This window comes from Leucoraja erinacea, chromosome 2 (assembly GCF_028641065.1).
Source record: "Leucoraja erinacea ecotype New England chromosome 2, Leri_hhj_1, whole genome shotgun sequence".
NCBI classification, from domain to species: Eukaryota; Metazoa; Chordata; class Chondrichthyes; order Rajiformes; family Rajidae; genus Leucoraja; species Leucoraja erinaceus.
This window is the reverse complement of record NC_073378.1, coordinates 14,895,462-14,922,009: the sequence shown is the minus strand read 5'-3', so window position 1 is coordinate 14,922,009 and position 26,548 is coordinate 14,895,462. Positions and strand designations below refer to the sequence as shown.

Below are 26,548 nucleotides of genomic sequence, written 5' to 3'. Positions count from 1 at the left end.
TCTTAATATTTCTTGAACTGAAGCAACCTCAGTGCTGATTTGTTTTTCCAATGAAGCAGAAAACCTTGTTCTTAACTTGTTTTGTCTCTTTTGTAATTCTTTTAAATAATGATCAACACATCATCTGATTTTGTAATAGCTTACTGTAACTGTATCTTAGACTTGCTGTGTAACATGGACAATAATTTGCATTATTTAAACCGTTTTTACTATTCTATTTTTCAACCAAAGTATATAAACTAATTTTCCCACATTATATCCACAGTCTTCTTGCTCCCAACCATTTGTCGGGTCAATTTCACGCACTTAGTCGTCTGACAACACTGCTGTCTTCTCGCCATTATTTTTCTAAACTGTGAATAACTACTTAATTTACTCCTCATTGTAATCATTTGTAAACTGAGACTTAAGTATTGCAATACCCTTCCAATTAAAAAATGACCTGGTTAATCCCACTCTGTTTTGAGCTCCTAAAAAAATCTACACTAATAGTTTGCTCCAATCTTGTGTAACAAACTCGAATGTGCCATTTTACCAAGAGTAATTGAAAATCCAAACACCCGCTAATTACCCCTTAACAATCCTGTCTCATGAAGTCTAACAGCTTGTCAAACACGATTGTCTTTTTAAAATGTGTTACTTTATCTAATTATATTGCAATTATTTTAACTGCTCCTTTATTCCTGATAACAGATTACAGTATATATGGTAGACACAAAATGCTGGAGTCAGCGGGTCAGGCAGCATTTCTGGAGAGAAGGAATGGATGACGTTTCGGGGTGGGACCCTTAGAAGGGTCATTTAACTGCTCATTTAACCCTGAGAAGGGTCTCAACCCAAAACATCACTCGTTACATCTCTCCGGAGATGCTGCAGCCTTTTGTGTCTATCAGCATCTGCAGTTCCTTTCTACATACTGCCTTGAAACTGTCTGGATTACTTGCTCAAGCCTTGAACACATGAAACTACGTCCCTTAATCAATCTTCATGATTCAATTTGATTGGTAGCTGCTTGCAAACATAAATCTTAAAATGATAAATTGATCATAAATCAATCCGAGTTCTTTTAACTTTGATTTTTTTGTTAGCTGATATCCTCCTGACGTCCACAGCATGATTCCAATGCATTTGTCCTTTATCAATGTTATGATGGGCATTCACTGGCTGGTTTGCTTTTTGGAAGCTGCTCATCAGCATGTCTAAGAACATGTCTTGGTACTAGAGAACAAACTGGAAGTATTTAGGCAGGGGAGAAGGAATGTACAGCCTTTACATTACACATGTACAATGGAGCAAAGACTCAAGCCATAACATAGTACCACCTAGACGCAACTTCAGGAGGAAAGTGATAACTGGGAGAAGTCCAAATAAAGTTCATGGAACACCTACAAACGTGAGAAACCGTTAATGTGGCAATAAAATGACTCTTTCCTTTCTGCCAGACCAAAGTTTGTAGTCAGGAGGCCGTCTTTCCTTCACGAGCAATTGTAGAGATCAGTAGTTTATTTCAATGCTCAGTGAACATCAGATGCAGCCCTGATGAACATCAGGAATTGTGGTCAAATATATCCAGGGAAATATTGGCCTTCCCAGAATACCTGTGCCCCATAGATGAATAAATAATAAAATAAATTATCAATAACTATAATCCTAATTACTTTGATGTTACGTCCATTAATTTGGACAGACCTCGAGCAATAATAGTTGTAATTATTTTAATCAGATTTAAAAGATAAATTGTGATGTATTTATAGCAATTCAGTGTGAATGAATATTAAAGTATTGGCCACCATCATTTCAAAAACTTGTGTTTCCAGTCCTGCAGTCAGAATGAATCTTGACTTTGTTTTTCTGAACTTGGCTGAAGCTGGTGCTGTGAACTTATTTTTCAGAGTTATTTTGCTTTGCCAGATTCTTGTCAGCTGTTACCAAGTTACCAAGGCACGATCCAAGGCAACAGAGATCATTTCATATGAACCAAAAACATTGGTTACAAGAAATGTTCCAAGAAATAGTGAAAAATAAATTAAATAAGCAAGTGAGAGTAAATGTCAATTAATCTTCATTTCAAAGGTTATACTGCCAGTTGCCTAACTTGGCATCATGTTCCGCATGACCATGGTGGGCCGCAGGGCCTGTTCCTGTGCTGCTCTATATTCTAAATCATCATTCTCCTTTTCAATTTATTTATTGATGGTATTGTGCCACACATTGAGAACTAAAATAAAGCACTTTTACTATTGCAGAATGGTGTAGTCTGGAAGTAGCGTGGCTGCTGAACTGCAATGTGTGATTTTTCAATCTACTCATGGAAATTTATCAAAAGTATAAAAATGAAGTCTTAAAGAACCATTGAAATACAAAATCTTCCAAACACACTAGTACTGTAGAAGAACTTCAAAAATATAAGAACAGTTTGCAGCAACAAGCATCAACCTATGAGGAATGGAAGACTATCATACTCAAGTACTGTCAATTCAGACAAGTCCAAAAAATTATTAACATTGTGCTGGAAAGAACTATGCTTTATTTCTTATAATGCTATGCCATAAATTATTGGGAAGAAAAGCTCAATTCTTGTTATCCAAAGATAGGTCGTATGTCATATGTCAAAATCAATGGCAAAAGCAGAACACTTCATGCGAGGCAAATCTATAAAAAATGACTAAACTTCTTAAATGATGCAAAAACTATTTGTGGAAATAGTTAACACAGTAGATTATATGCTTTTACACTAAATCAGCTCAATAGGTTCATCCCTTGCGGTCCAAATTAGATTGTGAGGCTGCCGCTAACCATCTTAGAAAGCTTCTCACACAAAAGAAAATCAGTGCAGTGTTTATCGCCATTCTTCCAGATGTTAGTTTTATTATGATAATAATAATAATACATTTTATTTATGTGCGCCTTTCAAGAGTCTCAAGGACACCTTACAAAAAATGATGACAGCCAAAGAGCATCTCGGTCACCCAAGCAACAGTGATGCCATCAAACAAGCCAAGTTAATAATCACATTGAAGACCTCTTAATAACAAACTATAACAGACAAGATCTAACATTTTAAATATTTCACAGAGAACAAAATAACAATTGTATTGCTCATGAGTTAAGGATAGAACGTAAATTAACAATCTCGGAAAATAATATTTAAAAAAAGGAACTTTTTCATTATCAGGAAGACAATAGGCATTTATTCTGCCTTAACATGGTATTAAAAACTGTTACACCTCAATAAAGAAGAACGGACCTGTGAAATGTGGACGCTATAATTTGGAATATTGTGAGCAATTTTGAGCACCATATCTGAGGAAGGATGTGCTGGCTCTGGAGAGGGTCCAGAGGAGGTTTACAAGAATGATCCCAGGAATGAGTACGTTAACATATGATGAGTGTTTGATGGCACTGGGCCTGTACTCGCTAGAGTTTAGAAGAATGAGGGGGGACCAGTCAGTGGATATGGACCTCATCATCCACTCATAAGACATCATACAGAGTTGATGTGGACAAGCTTTTCCCTTTGAGAATAGGGAAGATTCAAACAAGAGGACATGACTTCAGAATTAAGGGACAGAAGTTTAGGGGTAATATGAGGGGGAACTTCTTTACGCAGAGAGTGGTGGCGGTGTGGAATGAGCTCCCAGTGGAAATGGTGGAGGCAGGTTCATTGGTATCATTTAAAAATAAATTGGATAGGCATATGGATGAGAAGGGAATGGAGGGTTATGGTACGAGTGCAGGCAGGTGGGACTAAGGGGAAAAAAATTTGTTCGGCATGGACTTGTAGGGCCGAGATGGCCTGTTTCCGTGCTGCAATTGTTATATGGTTATATGATATATCTAAGGCAGAGATAGATTCTTGATTAGTACGGGTGTCAGAGGTTATGGAGAGAGGCAGGAGAATGGGGTTAGGAGGGAGAGTTAGATCAGCCATGATTGAATGGCAGAGTAGACAATGGGCCAAATGCCCTAATTCTGCTCCAATCACATGACCTATCAGGGAGCGATCAATTTCAGAACAATCATCATCTGTGAAGCTTTCGGTGGCATATCTGTGGATCAAGGCAGCAGTTCTGGATTTCTGGATTTAACCTTGTGAAAATTCCATATGCTGCTGTCAGTTTTGCCGTGGAATATCACTAAACACTGACAGTTTAATCATAATTACATCTGCAATATATCCTCCAGTATTTCATATGAATATGCCAATTAAAGGGAGTAGGCTATTTGGTCCCTTAAGCCTGCTGTGCCATTCAGGAAGATAATGACCGATCTTATTGTAACCTCACCTGCTGATTCCACCCCATCTCCCAATGCCTTCCACCCACTTGCTTATTGAGAATCTATCAAAGTCTTCTTTAAAAATGTTAAAAGACTTTGCTTCAGCAACCATTTGAAGAAGAAAATTTCCAAGACTCATACAAGACTCAAAAGCATCTAATCAACATGGATGAAATCGAAGGTTACACAAAAAAGCTGGAGAAACTCAGCGGGTGCAGCAGCATCTATGGAGCGAAGGAAATAGGCAACGTTTCAGGCCGAAACCCTTCTTCAGACTGATCGGGGGCGGGGGTGGGCGGGGACAAGAAAGGGAAAAGGAGGAGGAGCCCGAAGGCTGGGGGATGGGAGGAGACAGCAGGGGGACTGAGGAAGGGGAGGAGACAGCAAGGACTAACAAAATTGGGAGAATTCGATGTTCATGCCCCCGGGATGCAGACTCCCCAAATGGAATATGAGGTGCTGTTCCTCCAATTTCCGGTGCTGCTCGCTGTGGCCATGGAGGAGACCCAGCACAGAGAGGTCGGAGACGGAGTGGGAGGGGGAGTTGAAGTGCTGAGCCACCGGGAGGTCAGCTGTTGGACTCCAAGTAATATAATATCAGACAGACAGTTCATTTATTTGCCTCAGTACTCCATAATTTGAGATTTGTAATAGAAAAAGTGGTTAAAGTACACATTGTCAGATTTTAATAAAGGCCATTTTTACACATTTTGGTTTCACCATGTAGAAATTACAGCAGTGTTAATACATAGTCCCTTCCATTTCATGGCACCATAATGTTTGGGACACAGCAATGTCATGTAAATGAAAGTAGTCATGTTTAGTATTTTGTTGCATATCCTTCGCATGCAATGACTGCTTGAAGTCTGCAATTCATGGACATCACCAGTTGCTGGCTGTCTTCTCTGGTGATGCTCTGCCAGGCCGGTATTGCAGACATTGTTAGCTTATACTTGTTTTGGGGGCTAGTCCCCTTCAGTTTTCTCTTCAGCATATAAAAGGCATGCTCAATTGGGTTCAGATCGGGTGATTGACTTGGCCACTCAAGAATTAACCATATTTTAGCTTTGAAAAACTCCTTTGTTGCTTTAACAGTATGTTTGGGATCATTGTCTTGCTGTAGAATGGGTTTTGAGGCATTTGTTTGAACTTGAGCAGATAGGATGTGTCTATACACTTCAGAATTCAGTATGCTATTACCACCAGCAGTTGTATCATCAATGAAGATAAGTGAGCCAGTACCTTCAGCAGCCATACATGCCCAGGCCATAACACCCCCACCACCGTGTTTCACAGATGTGGTGGTATGCTTTGGATCTTAACCATATAACCATATAACAATTACAGCACAGAAACAGGCCATCTCGGCCCTACAAGTCCATGCCGAACATTGGATCTTGGGCAGTTCCTTCTCTCCTCCATACTTTGCTCTTGCCATCACACTGATATAAGTTAATCTTCGTCTCATCTGTCCACAAGACCTTTTTCCAGATCTGTGGTTGCTCTTTTAAGTACTTCTTGGCAAACTGTAACCTGACCATCCTATTTTTGCGGCTAACCAGTGGTTTGCATCTTGCAATGTAGCCTCTGTATTTCTGTTCATGAAGTCTTCTGCTGACAGTGGTCATTGACAAATCCACACCTGAAGTGTGCTTCTGATCTGTCAGACAGGTGTTTGGGGAATTTTTCTTTATTATTGAGAGAATTTGTCTATCATCAGCTGTGGAGATCTTCCTTGGCCTGCCAGTCCCTTTGCGATTAGTAAGCTCACCAGTGCTCTCTTTCTTCTTAATGATGTTCCAAACAGTTGATTTTGGCAAGCCTAAGGTTTGGCTGGTCTCTAACAGTTTTATTCTTGTTTGTCAGTCTCATAATGGCTTATTTGACTTTCATTGGCACAACATTCCTCATTTTGATAAACAGCAATAAAAGTTTCCAAAGGTGATGGAAAGACTGGAGGAAAGACGAGGTGCTGAGAGCTCTCTTATACCTGATGAAGGAGGCAATTAAACACACCTGAGCCATTACGAACACCTGTGAAGCCATGTGTCCCAAACATTATGGTGCCCTGAAATGGGGAGCCTATGTATAAACACTGCTGTCATTTCTACATAGTGAAACCAAAATGTATAAAAATGGCTTTTAATAAAACTTGATAATGTGCACTTTAACCACATGTTATTTTTTTCTATTTCAAATCTCAAATTGTGGAGTACAGAGGCAAATAAATAAATGATGGGTCTTTGTCCCAAACATTATGGAGGGCACTGCACTTCCGTACTACGGGCAATCTACAGCTGCCAATTAGTCTACCAATGTGTACATCTTTGGCATGTGGGAGGAAACCTACACAGTTACAGGGTGACTGTGCCAACTGCACAGAGACAAGGCTGGAGACACAAAGAACTCCAGATGCTGGTTTACAAAAAGAGACACAAAGTGCTGGAGTAACTTTGTTGAGTCCGGCAGCATTTCTGGAGGACATGGACAAGTGACATTTTGGGTCAGGATACCTTCAGCAGACCACGAAGGACACCGACGCAAAACATCCACCTATCCCTGTCCTCCTCAGATGCTGCTTAACCCGCTGAATCACTCCAGGGCTGGAGACTAGATTTAACCTGATTGCCAGAGCTGACGGGCAGCAACTCCACTTAGCTGCACCAGTGCTTAACACAACTTGGCCAATGAGAAAAATGTAATCCTTGCCATTTGGTGCACAATCAAATACCCAACTACAAATGAAAAACTCGATAGTTGTAATTGGTGAGCAAATTAGGTCTTTTAAGTTAGGCACTATCCATATTTATTGCCTCCAACCCATTTTTTTAATGATCTTCTTGGAAATAAATAAATTCCTCAAGACCAAAGAATGAATCAGAAGAAACCAAAAATGTATTACTCATCTGGACTATGAGAGATAACCAGGTTGCAAATAGCATGTCTCCAAACTAAATAACGGAGTTATTGCCTAGGGTCAAGGACCCTTCAACTTTTCTTTGGGCTAAAATGTTGACACGCTTTCTCTTTCCACATATTCTGTTTCCAGCATATTCTGTTTTGATTTCAAATAAAAAATGTTAGATTCCCTAACATCAATCATGAAGCCCTTTGAGGCTAAATGGGTTATCTAAATCATAAATGTATAGTGAACAAACTGTTCCATTAGATGTTTTAGGTTCTCTTATGTCCAATGCACAAAAAGTAAAGCTAAATGATTTTCTATGTCATATTTAATGTTTTGAGTGCACAGGTACATAGGTTTCCCAACTGTTGTAAACCTACGGAGATTCTTTTCACACAAAGGGTGGTAGGTGTATAGAACGAGATGCCAAGTTTGTTGAGGTGGGTACTACTGCATTGTTTAAGAATCATTTAGACAAGTATTTGGATAGGACAGGTTGTGAGGGATATGGGCTAATTGCAGGCAGTTGGTACTAGTGTAGATGGGACATGTTGGTCAGTGTGTGTGTAGGTTGGGCCGAAGGGCCTGTTTCCACACTGTAAGGCTCTATGACTCAATCCAAAAGTTCAAAAATGCATTCCTGTGTTTGATTCAGATTTTATTTTTGCAATCCTTACTTGTGTCATACCACCTGCAAAAAAACCTCAAAAGGTTACTGAGACAACATTCTCATACAAGTAACATTCCCTCACCTTGAGATGTGGCTGTGACAGAAGTTTCAACAGTTCTCTTATCTCAACGTTCATTGGTGTGTTGTGCAGATCCTCAGTGAGCTATTAAAAATTGAGAAGATACAAAAATTGCAGTTAAATGTGATCTCTCTAGTGTAGTTGCGACATTTGAGAATTGTACTTGTAAAAAGTCATTATTTTCCAGGCTGTTTCAATGACAGACAGCAAGAAGGAAAACACACCATTAATCTTTTTTTTCCAGCCCTCTATGGAACAGCTTTGGCAGAGACCTTCAGTGCACTTTATGGCATATAGTGACCCTACAGGAAGACCAAGCCCTGATTTATTAGAAGGGTAAATATGAGTACCAACTCAACAAAAAAAATATTTACATACAAAACATGGATCTCTGAAAAACAGTGTTTCTCCATGACATTTACTTTGCATTTGGCTCTTTGTTCTACGATAAGGTCTGGGTATGGAATGCACCCCCAATACTCAAGATCAGTTTGCTTTGTTCTGCCTCTGACAGAATGATGACATGCTGTAAATGAGATTCCCTTTGCATTGATTCAAGCCTGCAAAGCAGAACCAACTGCATCTTGTCAATTTGGTGTCAACCAATTTTCGACAACTGCAGCTCCCAACACTATATTTAATCTCCACAGTGAAATAAAATGGATTGCACTTTCAGTTTCATGTGATAATTTAAAGTAGTTTGAGGGCTACTGAAATCATTACTGAATCTTTTCTGAATGATGGATACCCAACAGGGAATTACTTATCCTAGAACAATGCTTCATCACTAGACCCCAGTCATTTAAAAACCTCCGGAAGTAGTTCTCACCAAACAAATGTGCAGCATCACTGGACTCCATTGTTTTTACTTTCATCTGTAAATTGTCAAAATTGAACTGGTGACTTAATCAACCTGTTTTATGTAGTTAACTTGGGGTTGCAACAAAATTCTACCCTTGATTACAGAATGTTATTATCGACATCCTGCCTCTCCCACATCATTCATAAACAGAAAGTTACCATTTACTGTCTCTCCATTACAACTGTCAACAACATAACATAACCTTGTGCTTAACATTAATATGATGCATTTGCATTTATTGATTTTTGCAAAATCACTTTGCAAAATCATTCATTACATATTCTGTGTAAACCTCCAGAATCAAAGTTCCTCACTAACAGCTTAGTCAAAGAAAAATATAACTTTGCGCCAGGAAGTGATCTCAAAACAGATCCCAGTAAGCATTAGGGCTGCCCCATACCAATCACTGAAAAGTCACTTAATCTGATTCAAAACCACGAGTGAAACACTCATGGATGACATAGTTGTTTCCAGTTTTTCCAAACCTCTGAGCTCCATCTTGCTACCAAAGTTCTGTCATACCTGATATTTCCATTAGCTGTGTATCCTCACATAATCAAATGAAAATATTTCATCCCCTTTCATTCATTACTTTTACATCTTTCTGTCTGGCCAGTGCATGCATCTTGCTCATTTCATTCCATCCTTACTGACAGATTCTCCAGATGAAATATTCTCCTTCACTACCTTTCAACTTCAAAAGAATAATAGATAACTGCCACTTATAGAAACATAGAAATTAGGTGCAGGAGTAGGCCATTCGGCCCTTCGAGCCTGCACCGCCATTCAATATGATCATGGCTGATCATCCAACTCAGTATCCCGTACCTGCCTTCTCTTCATACCCCCTGATCCCCTTAGCCACAAGGGCCACATCTAACTCCCTCTTAAATATAGCCAATGAACTGGCCTCAACTACCCTCTGTGGCAGAGAGTTCCAGAGATTCACCACTCTCTGCGTGAAAAAAGTTCTTCTCATCTCGGTTTTAAAGGATTTCCCCTTTATCCTTAAGCTGTGACCCCTTGTCCTATACTTCCCTAACATTGGGAACAATCTTCCTGCATCTAGCCTGTCCAACCCCTTAAGAATTTTGTAAGTTTCTATAAGATCCCCTCTCAATCTTCTAAATTCTAGAGAGTATAAACCAAGTCTATCCAGTCTTTCTTCATAAGACAGTCCTGACATCCCAGGAATCAGTCTGGTGAACCGTCTCTGCACTCCCTCTATGGCAATAATGTCCTTCCTCAGATTTGGAGACCAAAAACTGTACGCAATACTCCAGGTGTGGTCTCACCAAGACCCTGTGCAACTGCAGTAGAACCTCTCTGCTCCTATACTCAAATCCTTTTGCAATGAAAGCTAACATACCATTCGCTTTCTTTACTGCCTGCTGCACCTGCATGCCTACCTTCAATGACTGGTGTACCATGACACCCAGGTCTCGCTGCATCTCCCCCTTTCCCAATCGGCCACCAGTTAGATAATGGTCTGCTTTCCTATTTTTGCCACCAAAATGGATAACCTCACATTTATCCACATTATACTGCATCTGCCAAACATTTGCCCACTCACCCAGCCTATCTAAGTCACCCTGCAGTCTCCTAGCATCCTCCTCACAGCTAACACTGCCCCCCAGCTTAGTGTCATCCGCAAACTTGGAGATATTGCCTTCAATTCCCTCATCCAGATCATTAATATATATTGTAAATAGCTGGGGTCCCAGTACTGAGCCTTGGGGTACCCCACTAGTCACTGCCTGCCATTGTGAAAAGGACCCGTTTACTCCTACTCTTTGCTTCCTGTTTGCCAGCCAGTTCTCTATCCACATCAATACTGAACCCCCAATGCCTTGTGCTTATCATAGAGAAGAACTCCACTTGTGCGCGAATAAATGTGAAAAATAACTCTTGCATTTGACATCTTTGAAAAGGCTAAAATATTAATGTCTTCAAACCTCAGTTATTAAAGCTGTGTTTACCAAAGCTTTGAACACACCATGAACTGAGCTGTTCAATGCCAGAATTGGAAGTACCATCCAAAACATGACTTTAAATATCCCTCTGCCCATGTTCTCAACTTGCATGTTCTCCCTCATTTCCCTTCATTGCCATTCAGCATTCATTGCATCCATAAAATCCATTTTCATCAACCCAATTTACTTAAAACACTAACTGCCTCACTTCACCTGGAACAACCAAGTCGATAAATGGCTTTCCATCCCCAGATGTTGTTTTCTTCTCCTTCAAACATGCCAGAATCATACCTGCCCTCAACAAAGAGAATTTACTAGGTTTTGCAAATCACTGCCCAATCTTCACTTTCCTTGCTCGTGTTTTTGAATAAACTGTTGCCTTTCAAACCTATTTCCAAACTTATTTGTCCCTATTTGTAATCACAGGTCCCCCCACCCAGGATTTCCGCCCATGCTTCCAACGTAGCGGTGTGAAAGTTGAATTCTCTAATTTTAGGTAAATTATACAAACATTCCCCTCCCGCTCCTTTCCTAGTCTCTCTTCCTCCATTAAAAGTTGGTTAGCCAGTTCCACACTTTGCAACAATCTATCCCTCTTCGAATCACACTGTCCTAAGTCAAGTATTGGCTTATCAGGGAATCTCCTGCCTGAGATCAGCTGTTGCCAGCCTTTATTTGTCCTGGTCTTTTCTTGCGTCCAGTTCCCGCTCCCCTCCCACCCCCTGCAATCAGTCTCTAGAAAAGTCCCAGCCTGAAATATCACATATCCATTTACTCCAGAGTTGCTTACGTGACCCGCTGAGTTACTTCAGCATTTTGCGCCTATGTCAGGCAAATCACAACTCTGGTGTATCTGACCAGAATGAGCGTTGAATGACTTATCCTATCGATTGCCAAGGAACCCATTCTCACCTATGATACACCACCGTTTTCTTTTCTTCCAACTGAAGCAATTGCATAGATTTGTTAGCATTAGACTTGACTGTGCCCATATCTCCTGGCAAGCGTCCAATTTTCAATTCAACGACTTATCCAAACTTTGATTATTTTATCCTGTTACATAACTCCTGCAGCAAAAACACATTAATTTCAATATTCTGGGTAATTATTCCTGGTAAATATTCTTGATATTGAAATTAATAATTTCAACATCCCCACTAGTTTGACAGAATTGAATTCTAGCATCTCTTTAGTCCTCCCTAGAGCAGTTTGATGACAAAGCTATAGATAATATCAGAAACCATAAATGATGAACAGACTCTTATGAAATATTTTTCTTTACTCAACTTTAACATCCAAAAGTCTGGCTGCTAAGCGTCTCGTAGATAAGAGTAAAGCGTTTATGGATTTGCTCTGACAGAAGATGTAACCTGCTATTGAGTTTCATAATCCATTGAAGAATTGTTAAAAAAAAATTGATGCGTTGACCAGGTTTTGATTTTTTTTAACCTTGCAATATTCAAACAATGGGAGGAAAAAAACTGAAACCTGGTCAATGCATTATTATTACTTTATATCCTGGCATAGGTTACACACATCTCCAACTGATTAACGCAACTACAATACACATTTTTAATTTGATCTCAACCTGCAAGTCGTATTCGTACTCTTTCCCCCTGCCCAAGAGAGAAGTTGCTGGTGAGGCACTGAGAGGGTGAGGCTTCCAACAGCATTTGTAGCAACATTTACATGTTGACATACAAAGAAGTGTTGAGAATGGATGAAGTAGTGAAGCGCGGCCAATTTCACATATTAATACTTTTCAAATAAACCATCCAGTAATGTATACGTGCCAAGTTAAAAATTCTGCTGATGATGTCTTGTTGGGACACAGGATATTCTGTATTACATACATTGGGGGAAGGGGAAATTAACTCAAATTCAGTCATCAATCCTAATTTTCTGATTTGTTTATATTACCACTGTGCACGCAATTTTGGCAAACAGCTTATTTTTCAAGCCAATAAAACCAATTTCATGGCAGGCAAGTGGTACATGTGTTGTTACCATGACCAACTAAATTATACTGTGAAGTTAATAGATGTCGGTTTAATTTTGCACAAAAATAAATTGTCTTCCCCTCTCATTTTTTATTTGTCAAATAGTTTCCATCTTGGCTCGTCTCCATTCTTTCTGCCCCCAACCCCATTCTGTGGTAATGTCTTTATTTTCTTCATTTTTACATTTAAAAACTCTCACATAATAAATGCTGCTCTCTATGCACCTCTCTCACTGCATACTCAGCAGTCTGGTTTTCACACTCTTTCCATCTCAATAGTCTACATTTTGTGGGTTTGGAGGCGCCAGTCGTTACCCGATTCATCACCCGTGCCTGCAGACTTTTTATCCACTTCTTGGACTGGAAATTTCTGTCAGCAAATGATTTTTGTTAAAAAGCCATTGACAGTGAATGAATATCTTCTCAGCCAATCAAACAATCGTTCAACATTACAAGGGCGACAGAATCAGGAAATCCACAAATTATATGCAGTGACAAGTCAGGGAAATAAAAAAGAAACAGACAGAGACAGAGAGAGAGTCAGTCAGGGAGAGAGATACAGAGAGATAGAGAGACAGAAAGTGAGAGAGACAGAGACAGAGAGAGAGAGAGAGAGAGACAGAGACAGAGACAGAGACAGAGACAGAGACAGAGAGAGAGAGAGAGAGAGAGAGAGAGACACAGAGACAGAGAGACAGAGAGACAGAGAGACAGAGAGACAGAGAGACAGAGAAACAGAGAGACAGAGAGACAGAGAGAGAGAGAGAGAGACAGAGAAACAGAGAGACAGAGACAGAGACAGAGAGAGAGAGAGAGAGAGGGAGAGAGAGAGAGAGAGACTAGAGAGACAAACTCAGTGTGGCAACCCCTGACTTTAAAGAACTAGATGATACATCAAAACTAAGAATAATCCTTGGCGAAGGAAATACGGCACATCTTGGTGCACAATACGTAACAGCATGCCATAACCTGAGAGACGGTGAATGACCAATACATATATACGCACACACTAATTGACATTAACTAACACTAAGAAATTAATATTGAATTGCTAAACTTGCTATTGTGTTGTACTGCTTACAGCTGCAAGAACGTGTAGCAATCAATAAAGGGCTATAGGCCTATTGCAAGTTTATGTACAGGGACATACCCATCCATGCACTGTATACTTGTATTTATACTTATGCATTTTAAATATGTGTGTCATGTTTTATACTTTGGCTATATAACAATGTTTTTTATCATGCCAATAAAGTTTTTAAATTGAAATTGAAAATGAGAGACAGACGGAGAGAAATACAAAGAGAGTGAGAGAGACGGAGAGGCAGACAGACAAGAGAGAGACAGACAATGAGAGACAGAGAGAGAGGGAGAGACAGAGGGAGAGACAGAGGGAGAGAGGGAGAGGCAGAGACAGAGGGAGAGAGAGACAGAGAGAGAGCAGAGGGAGAGGCAGAGGGAGACGGAGAGACAGAGAGAGACAGAGCGAGAGAGACAGAGCGAGAGACGGAGAGAGACAGGCGGAGAGAGAGAGAGGCAGAGAGAGAGAGAGAGAGAGACAAAAGGAGAGAGAGACAGAGAGATTTAAGAAATATGTCAAGATTTTATTTGGTGCCTGGGAGGTTGTTTAGTATGATTTAATGAATTTGCAGAATAGGGCAACTTGTGTAGCATGCTGAGTGCTCATATTTTAGTGCAACAGCTTTATATCTCTTGGCAGAATCCCACTTTCACACAGAGCAGGGCAACATGTACAACCGCTTCCTGGATTATGAATATTTTTCTGCTTATTTGACTACTGTATGTAGGTACAGCGTGGAAACAGGCCCTTCGGCTCACCGAGTCTGCGCCGACCAGGGATCACCAGCATTATCCTATACACTAGGGACAATTTACAATATACATGAGCCAATTAACCTACTAACCTGTACGTCTTTAGTGTGGGAGGAAACGGGAACACCCAGAGAAAACCCACGTGGTCACAGGGAAAACGTGCAAACTCCATACAGACAGCATCCATCGTTAGGATCGTGGATTTTCACCTTGTCGTGGTGAAGCTTGTGTGGCCCTGAGATCCTGAGAGCGATACCGTCTGGAGCTATGCTCCTGGTAGGGCCACCCATGGCGGTAAAGTCGAGGGGGAGGTCTCTAACAAATAGCAATCCAACCAAGACCTCAACTGTGGAACAGGCGGAGGATGACGGCTGACCTTAGTGTAGCGTCACAACGACTGGGAAGGTGGATGAAGGCTGCAGCAGAAAAGGGTCTCCGGTCGTCTTGGACTCCATGCCACTGGATTCTGACCCAGATCTGTCAAGGACCGTGTGGTGGCTGTCTGTGCACCAGTCGCCCCACATTCAACAAAGTCACGGACAGGCGTTCTCCATGAGAGGACGGTCATACTTGTTTCGAGTGACCGCTGATGAAGAGTCAGGGTCGAACCCAGGTCTCTGGCGGTGTAAGGCAGCAGCTTTACCACTGTGCCACCCCTGCTGGTCTTTTTAAATGGTGCATGTCTTCATTCTCATTTTCATCTTACCATCGTAGAAATCAAAAAACAGGCTGAGCAAATCGGAAGCACACAAATGATCTGCAATCCTTTTAGGCCAAAGCTTAATGTCTGTGCTCACTTGTCTTGGTTTGAGGAAGTGAGGTGCATGATTGTGGCTTAGAGTGGAGTATTTCAAGGGTTGATGCAGACGAGGAAGGACCAAATAAGCCAATGGCCTGAATTACTGTGGAGATGGGTATTTGATAACTGAGCAATCAAGCCAAATGTCAAATTGATCAAAATGGAACTTCAAAGGAAAATCATTCTGAAAGGTAAGTGTGAAATAGATGTGTCCCAACCCACACAAAAAATCCAACTAAATGAAATATCACTGACCATTTTGCTTTACAAGTCCAACATGACAGTAAAATGACAACATTCTATTTCACATCACATCACATAAATCAGATACTCGTTCCATTAAAATATAAGTGTTCAAAACAAGAATGCATGCTTTTCAGTTCCCACTTTGAATTGTACGCTATCTGGAAATCTAAAAGCAATACCATTAAACCAAAGGATTCTCTATTCCAGTGTAACCATTTTTTTAATTCAGAACTTGCAAACTGTAATTCACAAGACACAGATTGCATATGAGGCCAGTCCCCATTGTACAACAGTGCCCATAGACAAAGATTCAAGGTATGTGGACCATTTCTCAGAAATTAGAAACTACCGCACTTTGTCAATATAAAATATTAAAGAGGTTTACCATCGCATTTAATGCATCAATACACTCTTAGGTCAATTAAACAGGGTCTGTGAGGCAGCAATGAGTCCTCCCCTCTTATATGCTTCCGACATGGACATATCACAGCAGGTATCTCAAGGCCAGACTGGCAAAATCCCACCAATAATACAACTGAATACAATTATCGCACTTCAATGTCTACTCCCAAGTCAACATCACCAGCAGAGAGGCGCAAATGACATTCAATTGGCTGCTTTGGGCAGTCCACAATTTGCATGCTCAAAGGCAGGCTCCCAAAACGGACACACTCATCTGAGCTCTGTCACCAGAAGAGATTGTAAGGTGGTCAAAGGAAAAGATTCAAGAATGTGCTCCAAGTCTCTTTGGAAATAGAAACATAGAAAATAGGTGCAGGAGTAGGCCATTCGGCCCTTCGAGCCTGCATCGCCATTCAATATGATCATGGCCAACTCAGTATCCTGTACCTGCCTTCTCTCCATACCCCCTGATCCCTTTAGCCACAAGGGCCACATCTAACTCCCTCTTAAATATAGCCAACGAACTGGCCTCAACTACCTTCTGTGGCAGAGAATTCCAGAGATTCACCACTCTCTGTGTGAAAAATGTTTTCCTCATCTCGGTCCTAAAAGATTTCCCCCTTATCCTTAAACTGTGACCCCCTTGTTCTGGACTTCCCCAACATCGGGAACAATCTTCCTGCATCTAGCCTGTCCAACCCCTTAAGAATTTTGTAAGTTTCTATAAGATCCCCCCTCAATCTTCTAAATTCTAGCGAGTACAAGCCGAGTCTATCCAGTCTTTCTTCATATGAAAGTCCTGACATCCCAGGAATCAGTCTGGTGAACCTTCTCTGTACTCCCTCTATGGCAAGAATGTCTTTCCTCAGATTAGGAGACCAAAACTGTACGCAATACTCCAGGTGTGGTCTCACCAAGACCCCGTACAACTGCAGTAGAACCTCCCTGGTCCTATACTCAAATCCTTTTGCTGTGAATGCTAACATACCATTCGCATGTGATAGAATCCCACTTATCCTCAGGACTCAGGCCCATGATCCCTCAAAATGAAGGAGCATTTGGATGGTATTGAGATCCTGGGAGCCGTGCATCAGGAATGCACACAAGCCTCACATGATTAGCAGGAGGAAACCCTCAGCTCATAAACTGCCCACCTACATGTCAAGCACATCCAAGCTCACTTGTGAAACGCTCCACAATTTCCACCCTGACCTCATTCGTCATTTCAGACCCCACAAAACCAGAGTCATCCCTGTTCTTGAGGGAATGCCTACAAATGAATTATACCTTTAAGGTGAGGGAGGAAAATTGTAATATGAACCTGAGAGGCAACTTATTTTTACACCTAGGGTGGTGGGTATATGGAACAAGTCGCCAGAGAAGGTAGTTGAGGCAGGTACTATCACAACGTTTAAAAAACATATGGACAGGTGCATGGATAGGATAGGTTTAGAAGGATATACGGGCCAAATGCAGCCAGGTGGGATTAGCGTAGATGGGGCATGTTGGTCGGTGTAGGCAAGTTGGGCCGAAGGGCTTGTATGACTCAGTATGACTCGATGACCCACTGGCTAAACTTTCCACTTCTGCAAACAAATGCACAACTTAACTTCTCAATCAAATCAAGATCACTCAAGGAATGTACGAACACTTCACTCAAAATAGATTGCAGTACAGCAGCTCACTGTTGGAACTATTTCTAATCAATTTTGCTTCCTAATTATCCTGTAAAATAAATCTCAATTGAGTAAATGGATTCTCTTTCAAAACCATAGAATAGCAAGAGCACAGAAGGAAACTATTAATCCTTTGGAGTCGATCTCAGATATCTGCTGCAACAATCCACTTAACCACACATCCCATCTTTCGCCACAGGTTGGCACATTCTTTAAGTCTTTCAAGTTCTATTTCAAATCCCTATTGAAAGCCAGGGCTGAATCAGTCTCTACTGCATGTCAGGCAACACGTTCCAGATGCTCAACGCCCTCTGAATAAAACAAATCTGAGTTCACCTTATAGATTCTTTAGAGCATATTATTTAGAGCATCATATTAAACCTGGTTCATTCGATTCTTGACTGTTACACTAATGGGAACAATTTCCATCATCTACTCATTAAAGGTAGTTTATTATTTTGATCATCAGTATCACAGCTCTATTTTTAAATACCGATTTCTTAAAAATTTCATCTCACATCATGCCCTTTGCAATTCCCTCAACCAATTCTACCACATATATTTAGTACCATGAAACTTTCTTCACAATCCACTGTCGGCCTGGGCTCATTCATTATATTCTAGCCTGTTGAAAAAGTGAGTTCAACTCCGCTCAAGACTTAAGCACGTAATCTAGACTGCACTTCTGTGTAGTGTAGCGTAATGTGCGTGTTTTCTTTGGTGAAACATGAAACTTAAGCACCATCAACCTACACAGCTGTATGTGAAAGACCCCATAGCACTTTATGAAGAGAAACATGGGACTTCTTAGTTTTCAATACAACACATTCCCTTACCTGCAAGCACCTAGAACAGATTAACTCATTGTTGCTGGAGAGTATACTGTGCATAAATCGACTGCATGATTTTGCAATAAAAACTAAAGTTACCATATATAAAGTGTAAATCACTGTCATAAAAAGGGCTTTGGGAAAAAGCTATAAATGATGGCTACTTATTTCACAATCGAAAACTTGGAATCACCTTGGATCTGCACAAACCCGACCCATTTAGCAGATGTCAAATTGACTGTTACACAAACTGGGACATTCATAGACCCTTTCAATGGAAGACAGGTTTGCCTCTGACCAAAACAATCTTCTTCTATGTTGTGCCTTTCATAGCTACTGGTCATTGCAAAGCCGCTTAAAACCACAAGTGTTTTTAGATTGAATGGCTTTGGGATGGCAGATGGCATGTCTGAGGTGGGACTAAGGGAAAAAAGTTGTTCGGCACGGACTTGTAGAGCCGAGATGGCCTGTTTCCGTGCTGTAATTGTTATATGGTGTTAAATGTCACTCAGGACAGGGTAACTCAGCTGAACAGGCAGCATCTCTGGAGAGAAGGAAATGGTGACGTTTCGGGTCGAGACCCTTCTTCAGACTGGTCAGGGACAAGGGAAACAAGAGATACAGATGGTGATATGGAGAGATAAAGAACAATGAATGAAAGATATGCAAAAAAGTAACGATGATAAAGGAAACAGGCCATTGTAAGCTGTTTGTTTGTTGGGTGAAAACGAGAAGCTAGTGCGACTGGGTGGGGGAGGGATAGAGAGAGGGAATGCAGGGGCAACCTGAAGTGAGAGGACTGTGAGCTGCCCAAGCAAAATATGAGATGCTGTTCCTCCAATTTGCGTCTCGCCTCACGCTGACAATGGAGGAGACTGAGGGCACAAAGTTCAGTGTAGGAATGGGAAGGAGAATTAAAGTGTCCAGCAACTGGGAGATCAGTCTGGTTCACACGGGCTGAGCGAAGGTGTTCTGCGTAACGATCGCCCAGTCTGTGTTTGGTCTCGCCGATGTACGAATCCACATCTTGAACAGCGGATACAGTAGATGAGGTTGGAGGAGGTGCAAGTGAACCTCTGCCTAACCTGAAAGGACCTGTCAGGGTCCCCGGACAGAGTCAAGGGAGGAGGTATAGGACAGGTGTCGCATCCTCTGCGGTTGCAGGGGAAGGGACCTGGGGAGCGGGTGGTTTGGGCCGGAAGGGATAAGTTAACCAGGGAGATGCGGAGGGAACGGTCTCTGTGGAAGGCGGAAAGGGGTGGAGATGGGAAAATGTGGCTAGTGGTGGGATCCCGTTAGAAGTGGCGGGAATTATGAGAAATATGGGTTGTATGCAATGTAGTCGAGACAGTTGTGGGAGTCAGTGAGTTTGTAAAAGACGTCACCCTACAAACAGCTTAAAATGGCCTTTATCCTTTATCATCGTTACTTATTTTCATATCTTTCATTCATGGTTTTTCTCTCTCCACATCACCGTGTATATCTCTCGTTTCTCTTATCCCTAACCAGTCAGAAGAAGGGTCTCGACCCAAAACGTCAACCATTCCTTCTCTCCAGAGATGCTGCCTGGCCCGCTGAGTTATTCCAGTTTTTTGTGTCTGTCTTTTGTTTCAACCAGCATCTGCAGTCCCTTCTTACACACTCAGGACAGGGTACAAGCTTCTGACCAGCCACCAGATTGGCTCTCCCCCCTGGTGGCACATGTGATGTGTTGGTAGAAGTTCGGCATGACCTTCTTGAGATTTGATTTATTAAAATCTCCAGCCACCACCATAGCCGCATCCGGGTACTTGTTTTGATGTCAACATAGCACATCGTGTAGGTCTGAATGACTACCGTCCGGTGGCCCTTACCTCGGTAGTCATGAAATGCTTTGAGAGGCTGGTGAAGAAACACATCTGCGCCTTCCTCCCTCGGAACATGGACCCGTTGCAGTTCGCATACCGTCCGAACAGATCCACGGACGATGCGGTCTCCCAGGTCTTGCACACCGCTCTCTCCCATCTGGACAGCCAGAAGGGGGGCTACGTGAGGATGCTGTTCATAGACTACAGTTCAGCCTTCAACACGATAGTCCCCACCAGACTGGCCGGGAAGCTAATGAATGGAATTGGGGCTCAACACCTCCCTGTGTGCCTGGGTCCTGGACTTTCTCACCGCCAGGCCCCGAGGTAGTCAAGATGGGAGGGAATACATCAAAATCCCTCACCCTGAGCACAGGATCGCCCCAGGGTTGCGTCCTCAGCCCCCTATTGTACTCCCTGTACACACTTGACTGTGTGGCTAGGTTCAGCTCCAACTCAATAATTAAGTTTGCTGATGGCACTGTGGTGGTGGGCCTGATCTCAGACAATGATGAGAGGGCCTACCGGGAGGAGGTGGCTGATCTAGCACTCTGGTGCCAGGATAACAGCCTCCTCTTGAACATCAAAAAACGAAGCTGATCATGGACTTTAGGAGGGCACATCATCCGAGGACGTACACTCCATTGAGTATAAATGGGGATCCTGTGGATAGGGTGAACTGTTTTAAATATCTGGGAGTCCACATCTCTGAGGATATGACATGGGCATCACACGCCTCAGCACTCGTGAGTAAGGCAAGGCAGCGCCTTTACCACCTCAGGCAATTGAGGAAATTCAGAGTGTCTCCGAGGATCCTCCAGTGCTTCTACGCAGTGGCGGTGGAAAGCATCTTGTCCGGGAACATCACCATCTGATTTGGGAATTGCTCTGCCAAGGACAAGAAGGCTCTGCAGAGAGTAGTGCGTTCGGCCGAACGCACTATGGGAACTTCACTTGCCCCCCTGCAGGAACTATACATCAGGAGGTGCAACTCCAGAGCCAACAATATCATGAGAGACCCCTTCCACCCCTGCAACGGACTGTTCCAGCTGCTACGGTCAGGCAAACGCCTCCGTTGCCATGCGGTGAGAATGGAGAGGTTGAGAAGGAGTTTCTTCCCAGAGGCCATTCGGACTGTAAACGCCTATCTCACCAGGGACTAAATTTACTGAACATTTTTCCTTCCATTATTTATTATGTAAAAGAATATGTGTGTTATGATTGTGTTTATAGTTTGTTTGGTTGTTTGGTTGTTTGTCTTTTGCACAAAAGTCTGCGAGCATTGCCACTTTCATTTCACTGCACATCTCGTATGTGTATGTGACAAATAAACTTGACTTGACTTGACTTGACACCTCTTTTAGTCACTATTTATGCTGCTGATCCAGTTGAGTTACAGGTCAATGACGATGGATGTTAAAGGTCGAAAACTCAGCAATGGTGATGCACTTGGTAAAGGGCCTGTCCCACGAGCATAGACCTGCATGCGGCAAACGCGACCTAAAGGGCCGGTCCCACCAGCATGCGTCTGCATGCGGCAAGCGCGACCTAACGTGGTCGCTTGAGCCATACGGCCTTGCGGGGCCGGTCCCACTTTGATCGCCAGAGCCATATGTAGTTGTGCGGAGCTGGTCCCGACATCGCGCGGGGCTCCGAAAAACTGACCGTATTTTAAAATTCCGCGCGGCAACAGCTTGCCGGCCCGCAACCACCTTGACACTGTGTCACTCACTCGACCTCTGCGCGGCTCCTGCTTCTGGTTTGGTCGCACTTGCCGCATGGCTCAAGCAACCACGTTAGATTGCGCTTGCCGCATGCAGACGCATGCTGGTGGGACCGGCCCTTTAGGTCGTGCTTGCCGCATGCAGGTCGCATGCCCGTGGGACAGGCCCTTTAAGATGCTCATTGCCTTACATATCCGTAGAAAGGTAATTTTTTTCAATAATCAATGACTTATCACTTATTAAAAATGTTGAAGAATGCTAGCATTTATTTCAAGAGGGTTGAAATACAAAAGCATGTCTTGCTGAGGTTCTACATAGCGCCCATCAGGCCGCATTTGTAGTATTGTGAGCAATTTTGGGTACCATATCTTTGGAAGGATATACTGGCTCTGGAGAAGGTCCAGAGGGGGTTTACATGAACGATTCTAGGAATTAGTGGGTTAACATATGACGGCCCTGGGCCTGTACCCACTGGAGTTTAGAAGGATGAGGGGGAACTAAATAGTGGGGAGCAGAGATTGACAAATTGGGAGTATAAAGATGGAGTTAAAGGGGAAGTGAGTACAGGAAAAGTTACAAAAGACTCCCAAATTAATGGGAAGGAAAGTTCGAGAATGGATAAGAGAGTAAGGTCAGGGCCAATAGTGAGCGGTGTGAGAGGGGAGGTGAATACCAAAGTTAAAGTGTTGTATATGAATGCACGAAGTATAAGGAATAAAGTGGACGAGCTTGAGGCTCAGTTAGAAATTGGCAAGTATGATGTTGTGGGAATTACAGAGACATGGCTGCAAGAGGACCAGGGCTGGGAACTGAATATTCAAGGGTATACGTCCTATCGAAAAGGCAAACAGGTGGGCAGAGGGGGTGGGGTTGCTCTGTTGGTGAGGAATGAAATTCAGTTCCTTACGAGAGGTGACATAGAATCAGGAGATGTGGAGTCAGTATGGATAGAACTAAGGAATTGTAAGGGTAAAAAGACCCTACTGGGACTTATCAACAGGCCCCCAAACAGTAGCCTGGATATAGGGTGCAAGTTGAATCAGGAGTTAAAATTGGCATGTCGTAAAGGTAATGCTACGGTTGTTTTGGGAGATTTCAACATGCAGGTAGACTGGGAAAATCAGGTTGGCACTGGACGCCAAGAAAGGGAGTTTGTGGAGTGCCTCTTTGATGGATTCTTCGAGCAGCTTGTATTGGAGCCTACCAGGGAGAAGGCAATTCTGGATTTAGTGTTGTGTAATGAACCGGATTTGATAAGGGAACTTGCGGTTAAGAAGCCATTAGGATATTAACGATAATATGATAAGTTTGAATTTACAATTTGAGAGGGAGAAGGGTAAATCGGAGGTCTCAGTATTACAGTTGAACAAAGGGGATTGTGGAGCCATGAGGGAGCAGCTGGCTAAAGTTGACTGGAAAGATACACTACAGGGATGACAGTGGAACAACAATGGCAGGAATTTCTGGGAATAATACAGAAGGTGTAGGATCAGTTCATTCCAAAGAGGAAGAAAGATTCCAAGGGGATTAAGTGGCGACCACAGCTGACACGGGAAGTCAGGGTCAGTATGAAAATAAAAGAGAAGAAGTACAACATGGCAAAGATGAGCAGGAAGCTAGAAGATTGGGTAACGTTTAAAAAGCAGCAGTAGATAACTAAAAAAGCAATACGGGGAAAATAGATGAGGTCCGAAGGTAAGCTTGCCAAGAATATAAAGGAAGATAGTAAAATCTTCTTTCGGTATGTAAAGAGGAAAAAATTAGTTAAGACCAAAGTTGGACCCTTGAAGACCGAAAAGGGTGAATTTATTATGGGGAACAAGGAAATGGCAGATGAGTTGAAAAGGTACTTTGAATCCGTCTTCATTAAGGAGGACACAAACAATCTTCCTGATGTACTAGTGGCCAGAGGATCTGGGGTGACGGAGGAACTGAAGAAAATCCACATTAGGCAGGAAATGGTGTTGGGTAGACTGATGGGACTAAAGGTTGATAAATCCCCAGGGCCTGATGGTCTGCATCCCAGGGTACTTAAGGAAGTGGCTCTAGAAATCGTGGACGCATTGGTGATCATTTACTAATGCTCTATAGATTCAGGATCAGTTCCTGTGGATTGGAGGGTAGCTAATGTTATCCCACTTTTTATGAAAGGCGGAAGAGAGAAAACAGGGAATTATAGACCAGTTAGCCTGACATCGGTGGTGGAAAAGATGCTGGAGTCAATCATAAAAGATGAAATAGTGGCACATTTGGATAGCAGTAACAGGATCGGTCCGAGTCAGCATGGATTTACGAAGGGGAAATCATGCTTGATTAATCTTCTGGAATTTTTTGAGGATGTAACTAGCAAAATGGACAAAGGAGAGCCAGTTGATGTAGTGTACCTGGACTTTCAGAAAGCAGGGTGACTTGGATAGGTTAGGTAAGTGGGCAGATGCATGGCAGATGCAGTTTAATGTTTTCAAGAGGGAGTTGATTTAGCTCCGAGGGCTAAAGAAATCAAGGAATATGGGGAAAAAGCAGGAACGGGGTACAGATTTTAGATGATCAGCCATGATCATATTGAATGGCAGTGCTTGCTCGAAGGGCCAAATGGCCTACTCCTGCACCTATTTTTCTACGTTTCATGAATAGGAAATGTTATGAGGGAAATGGGCAAATGCAGGCAGTTGAAACTAGTGTGTGGATGGGTCATCTTCATCAGCATGGGAAGTTGAGTTGGACCTGTTCAGGTGCTGTATGACTCTAAGTGCACAATATTCAATTCTATTCACAAATAGTGAATATTTGCAAATAATTAATGACTCTTCAGACAACTGAACAGTCCAGGTCAGTGTATAGCAAGATCAAGGCAACATTGAGGCCTGGCTTAATAAATCATAAGCACATAAGTGATGGGAGCAGAATTAAGCCACTCGGACCATCGTCTACTCCACCCTTCATTCATGGATGATCTATCTCTCCCTCCTACCTATTCTCTTGTCTTCTCCCCATAATCCCTGACACCCATACTAATCAAGAATCTATCTGTCCATGCCTTAAAAATATCCATTGACTTGGTCTCTACGGCCTTCAATGGCAAATAATTCCACAGATTTGCCACCCACAGACTAAAGAAATTCCTCCTCATCTTCCTAAAGGAATGTCCTTTAATTCTGAGGCTACAACCTCAAGTCCTAAACTTTCCAACTAGTGGAAACATCCACATCCACTCTATCCAAGCCTGTAATTATTCGGTAAGTGTCAATAAGGTTCCAATAGACAATAGACAATAGGTGCAGGAGTAGGCCATTCGGCCCTTCAAGCCAGCACCGCCATTCAATCTCCCCCCCCCCCCCCAACATCAGGACCATTTTTCCTGCACCTAGCTTGTCCAATTCTGTAAGAATTTTATATGTTTCTATAAGATCTCCTCTCATCCTTCTAAATTCCAGTGAATACAAGTCCAGTCGACCCATTCTTTCATCATATGACAGTCCCACCATCCCGGGAATTAACCTGGTGAGCTTACGCTGCACCACTTCAATAGCAATAATGTCCTTCCTCAAATTTAGAGACCAAAATTGCACACAATGCTCCAGGTGTGGTCTCACCAGGGCCCTGCACATCTGCAGTAGGACCTCCTTGCCCCTAAACTCAAATCCTCTCACAATGAAGGCTAACATGCCATTAACTTTCTTCACTGCCTGTTTACTTTCAGTGATTGATGTACAAGCACACCCAGGTATCATTGCTCCTCCCCGTTTCCTAATCTGACACCATTCAGATAATAATCTGCCTTCCTGTTCTTGCCACCAAACTGGATAACCTCACATTTATCCACATTATACTGCATCTGCCATGCATCTGCCCACTCACGCAACCTATCCAAGTCACCCTGCAGCCTCATGGTATCCTCCTCGCAGCTCACACTGCCATCCAGCTTTATGTCGTCCGCAAACTTGGAGATGTCACATTTAATTCCCTCGTCTAAATCGTTGATATATATTGTAAATAATTGCGGCACCCCACCAATCACTACCTGCCATTCTGAAAATGACCCGTTATTTCCTACTCTTTGCTTCCTGTCTGCCAACCAGTTCTCCATCCATGTCAATACCCTACCCCCAATACCAAGTGCTCTAATTTTGCACACTAATCTCTAGTGTGCGTCCTTTTCAAAGGCTTTTTCGAAGTCCAGATACACCACATCCCCTGGCTCTCCATTATCCATTCTTCTTGTTACATCCTGAAGATTCCAGAAGATTTGTCAAGCATGATTTCCCCTTCATAAATCCATGCTGACTTTGACCGATCCTGTCATTGCTTTCCAAATGCGCCGTTATAACATCTTTGGGCCATTCTTTGGAAAGTGAACCAAAATGTCACACACGTGGCCAGATGGCTTCACATACAGTAATACATTCAAAAAAATATTGTAAGAGATTA

General features: G+C 42.4%; 1 protein-coding gene across 5 annotated transcripts in view; it reads right to left on the bottom strand.

Annotated features, from left to right (window-relative positions):
• mpp7a (MAGUK p55 scaffold protein 7a) overlaps positions 1-26,548 on the bottom strand; it is a 408,735-nt gene that overhangs the window by 161,749 nt on the left and 220,438 nt on the right. For all 5 annotated transcript variants that reach the window (XM_055651874.1, XM_055651881.1, XM_055651863.1 and 2 more), the window contains one exon: positions 7,936-8,016. In XM_055651874.1, coding sequence (XP_055507849.1) covers positions 7,936-8,016 — 81 coding nt within the window. The remainder of the gene's footprint in view (positions 1-7,935; positions 8,017-26,548) is intronic.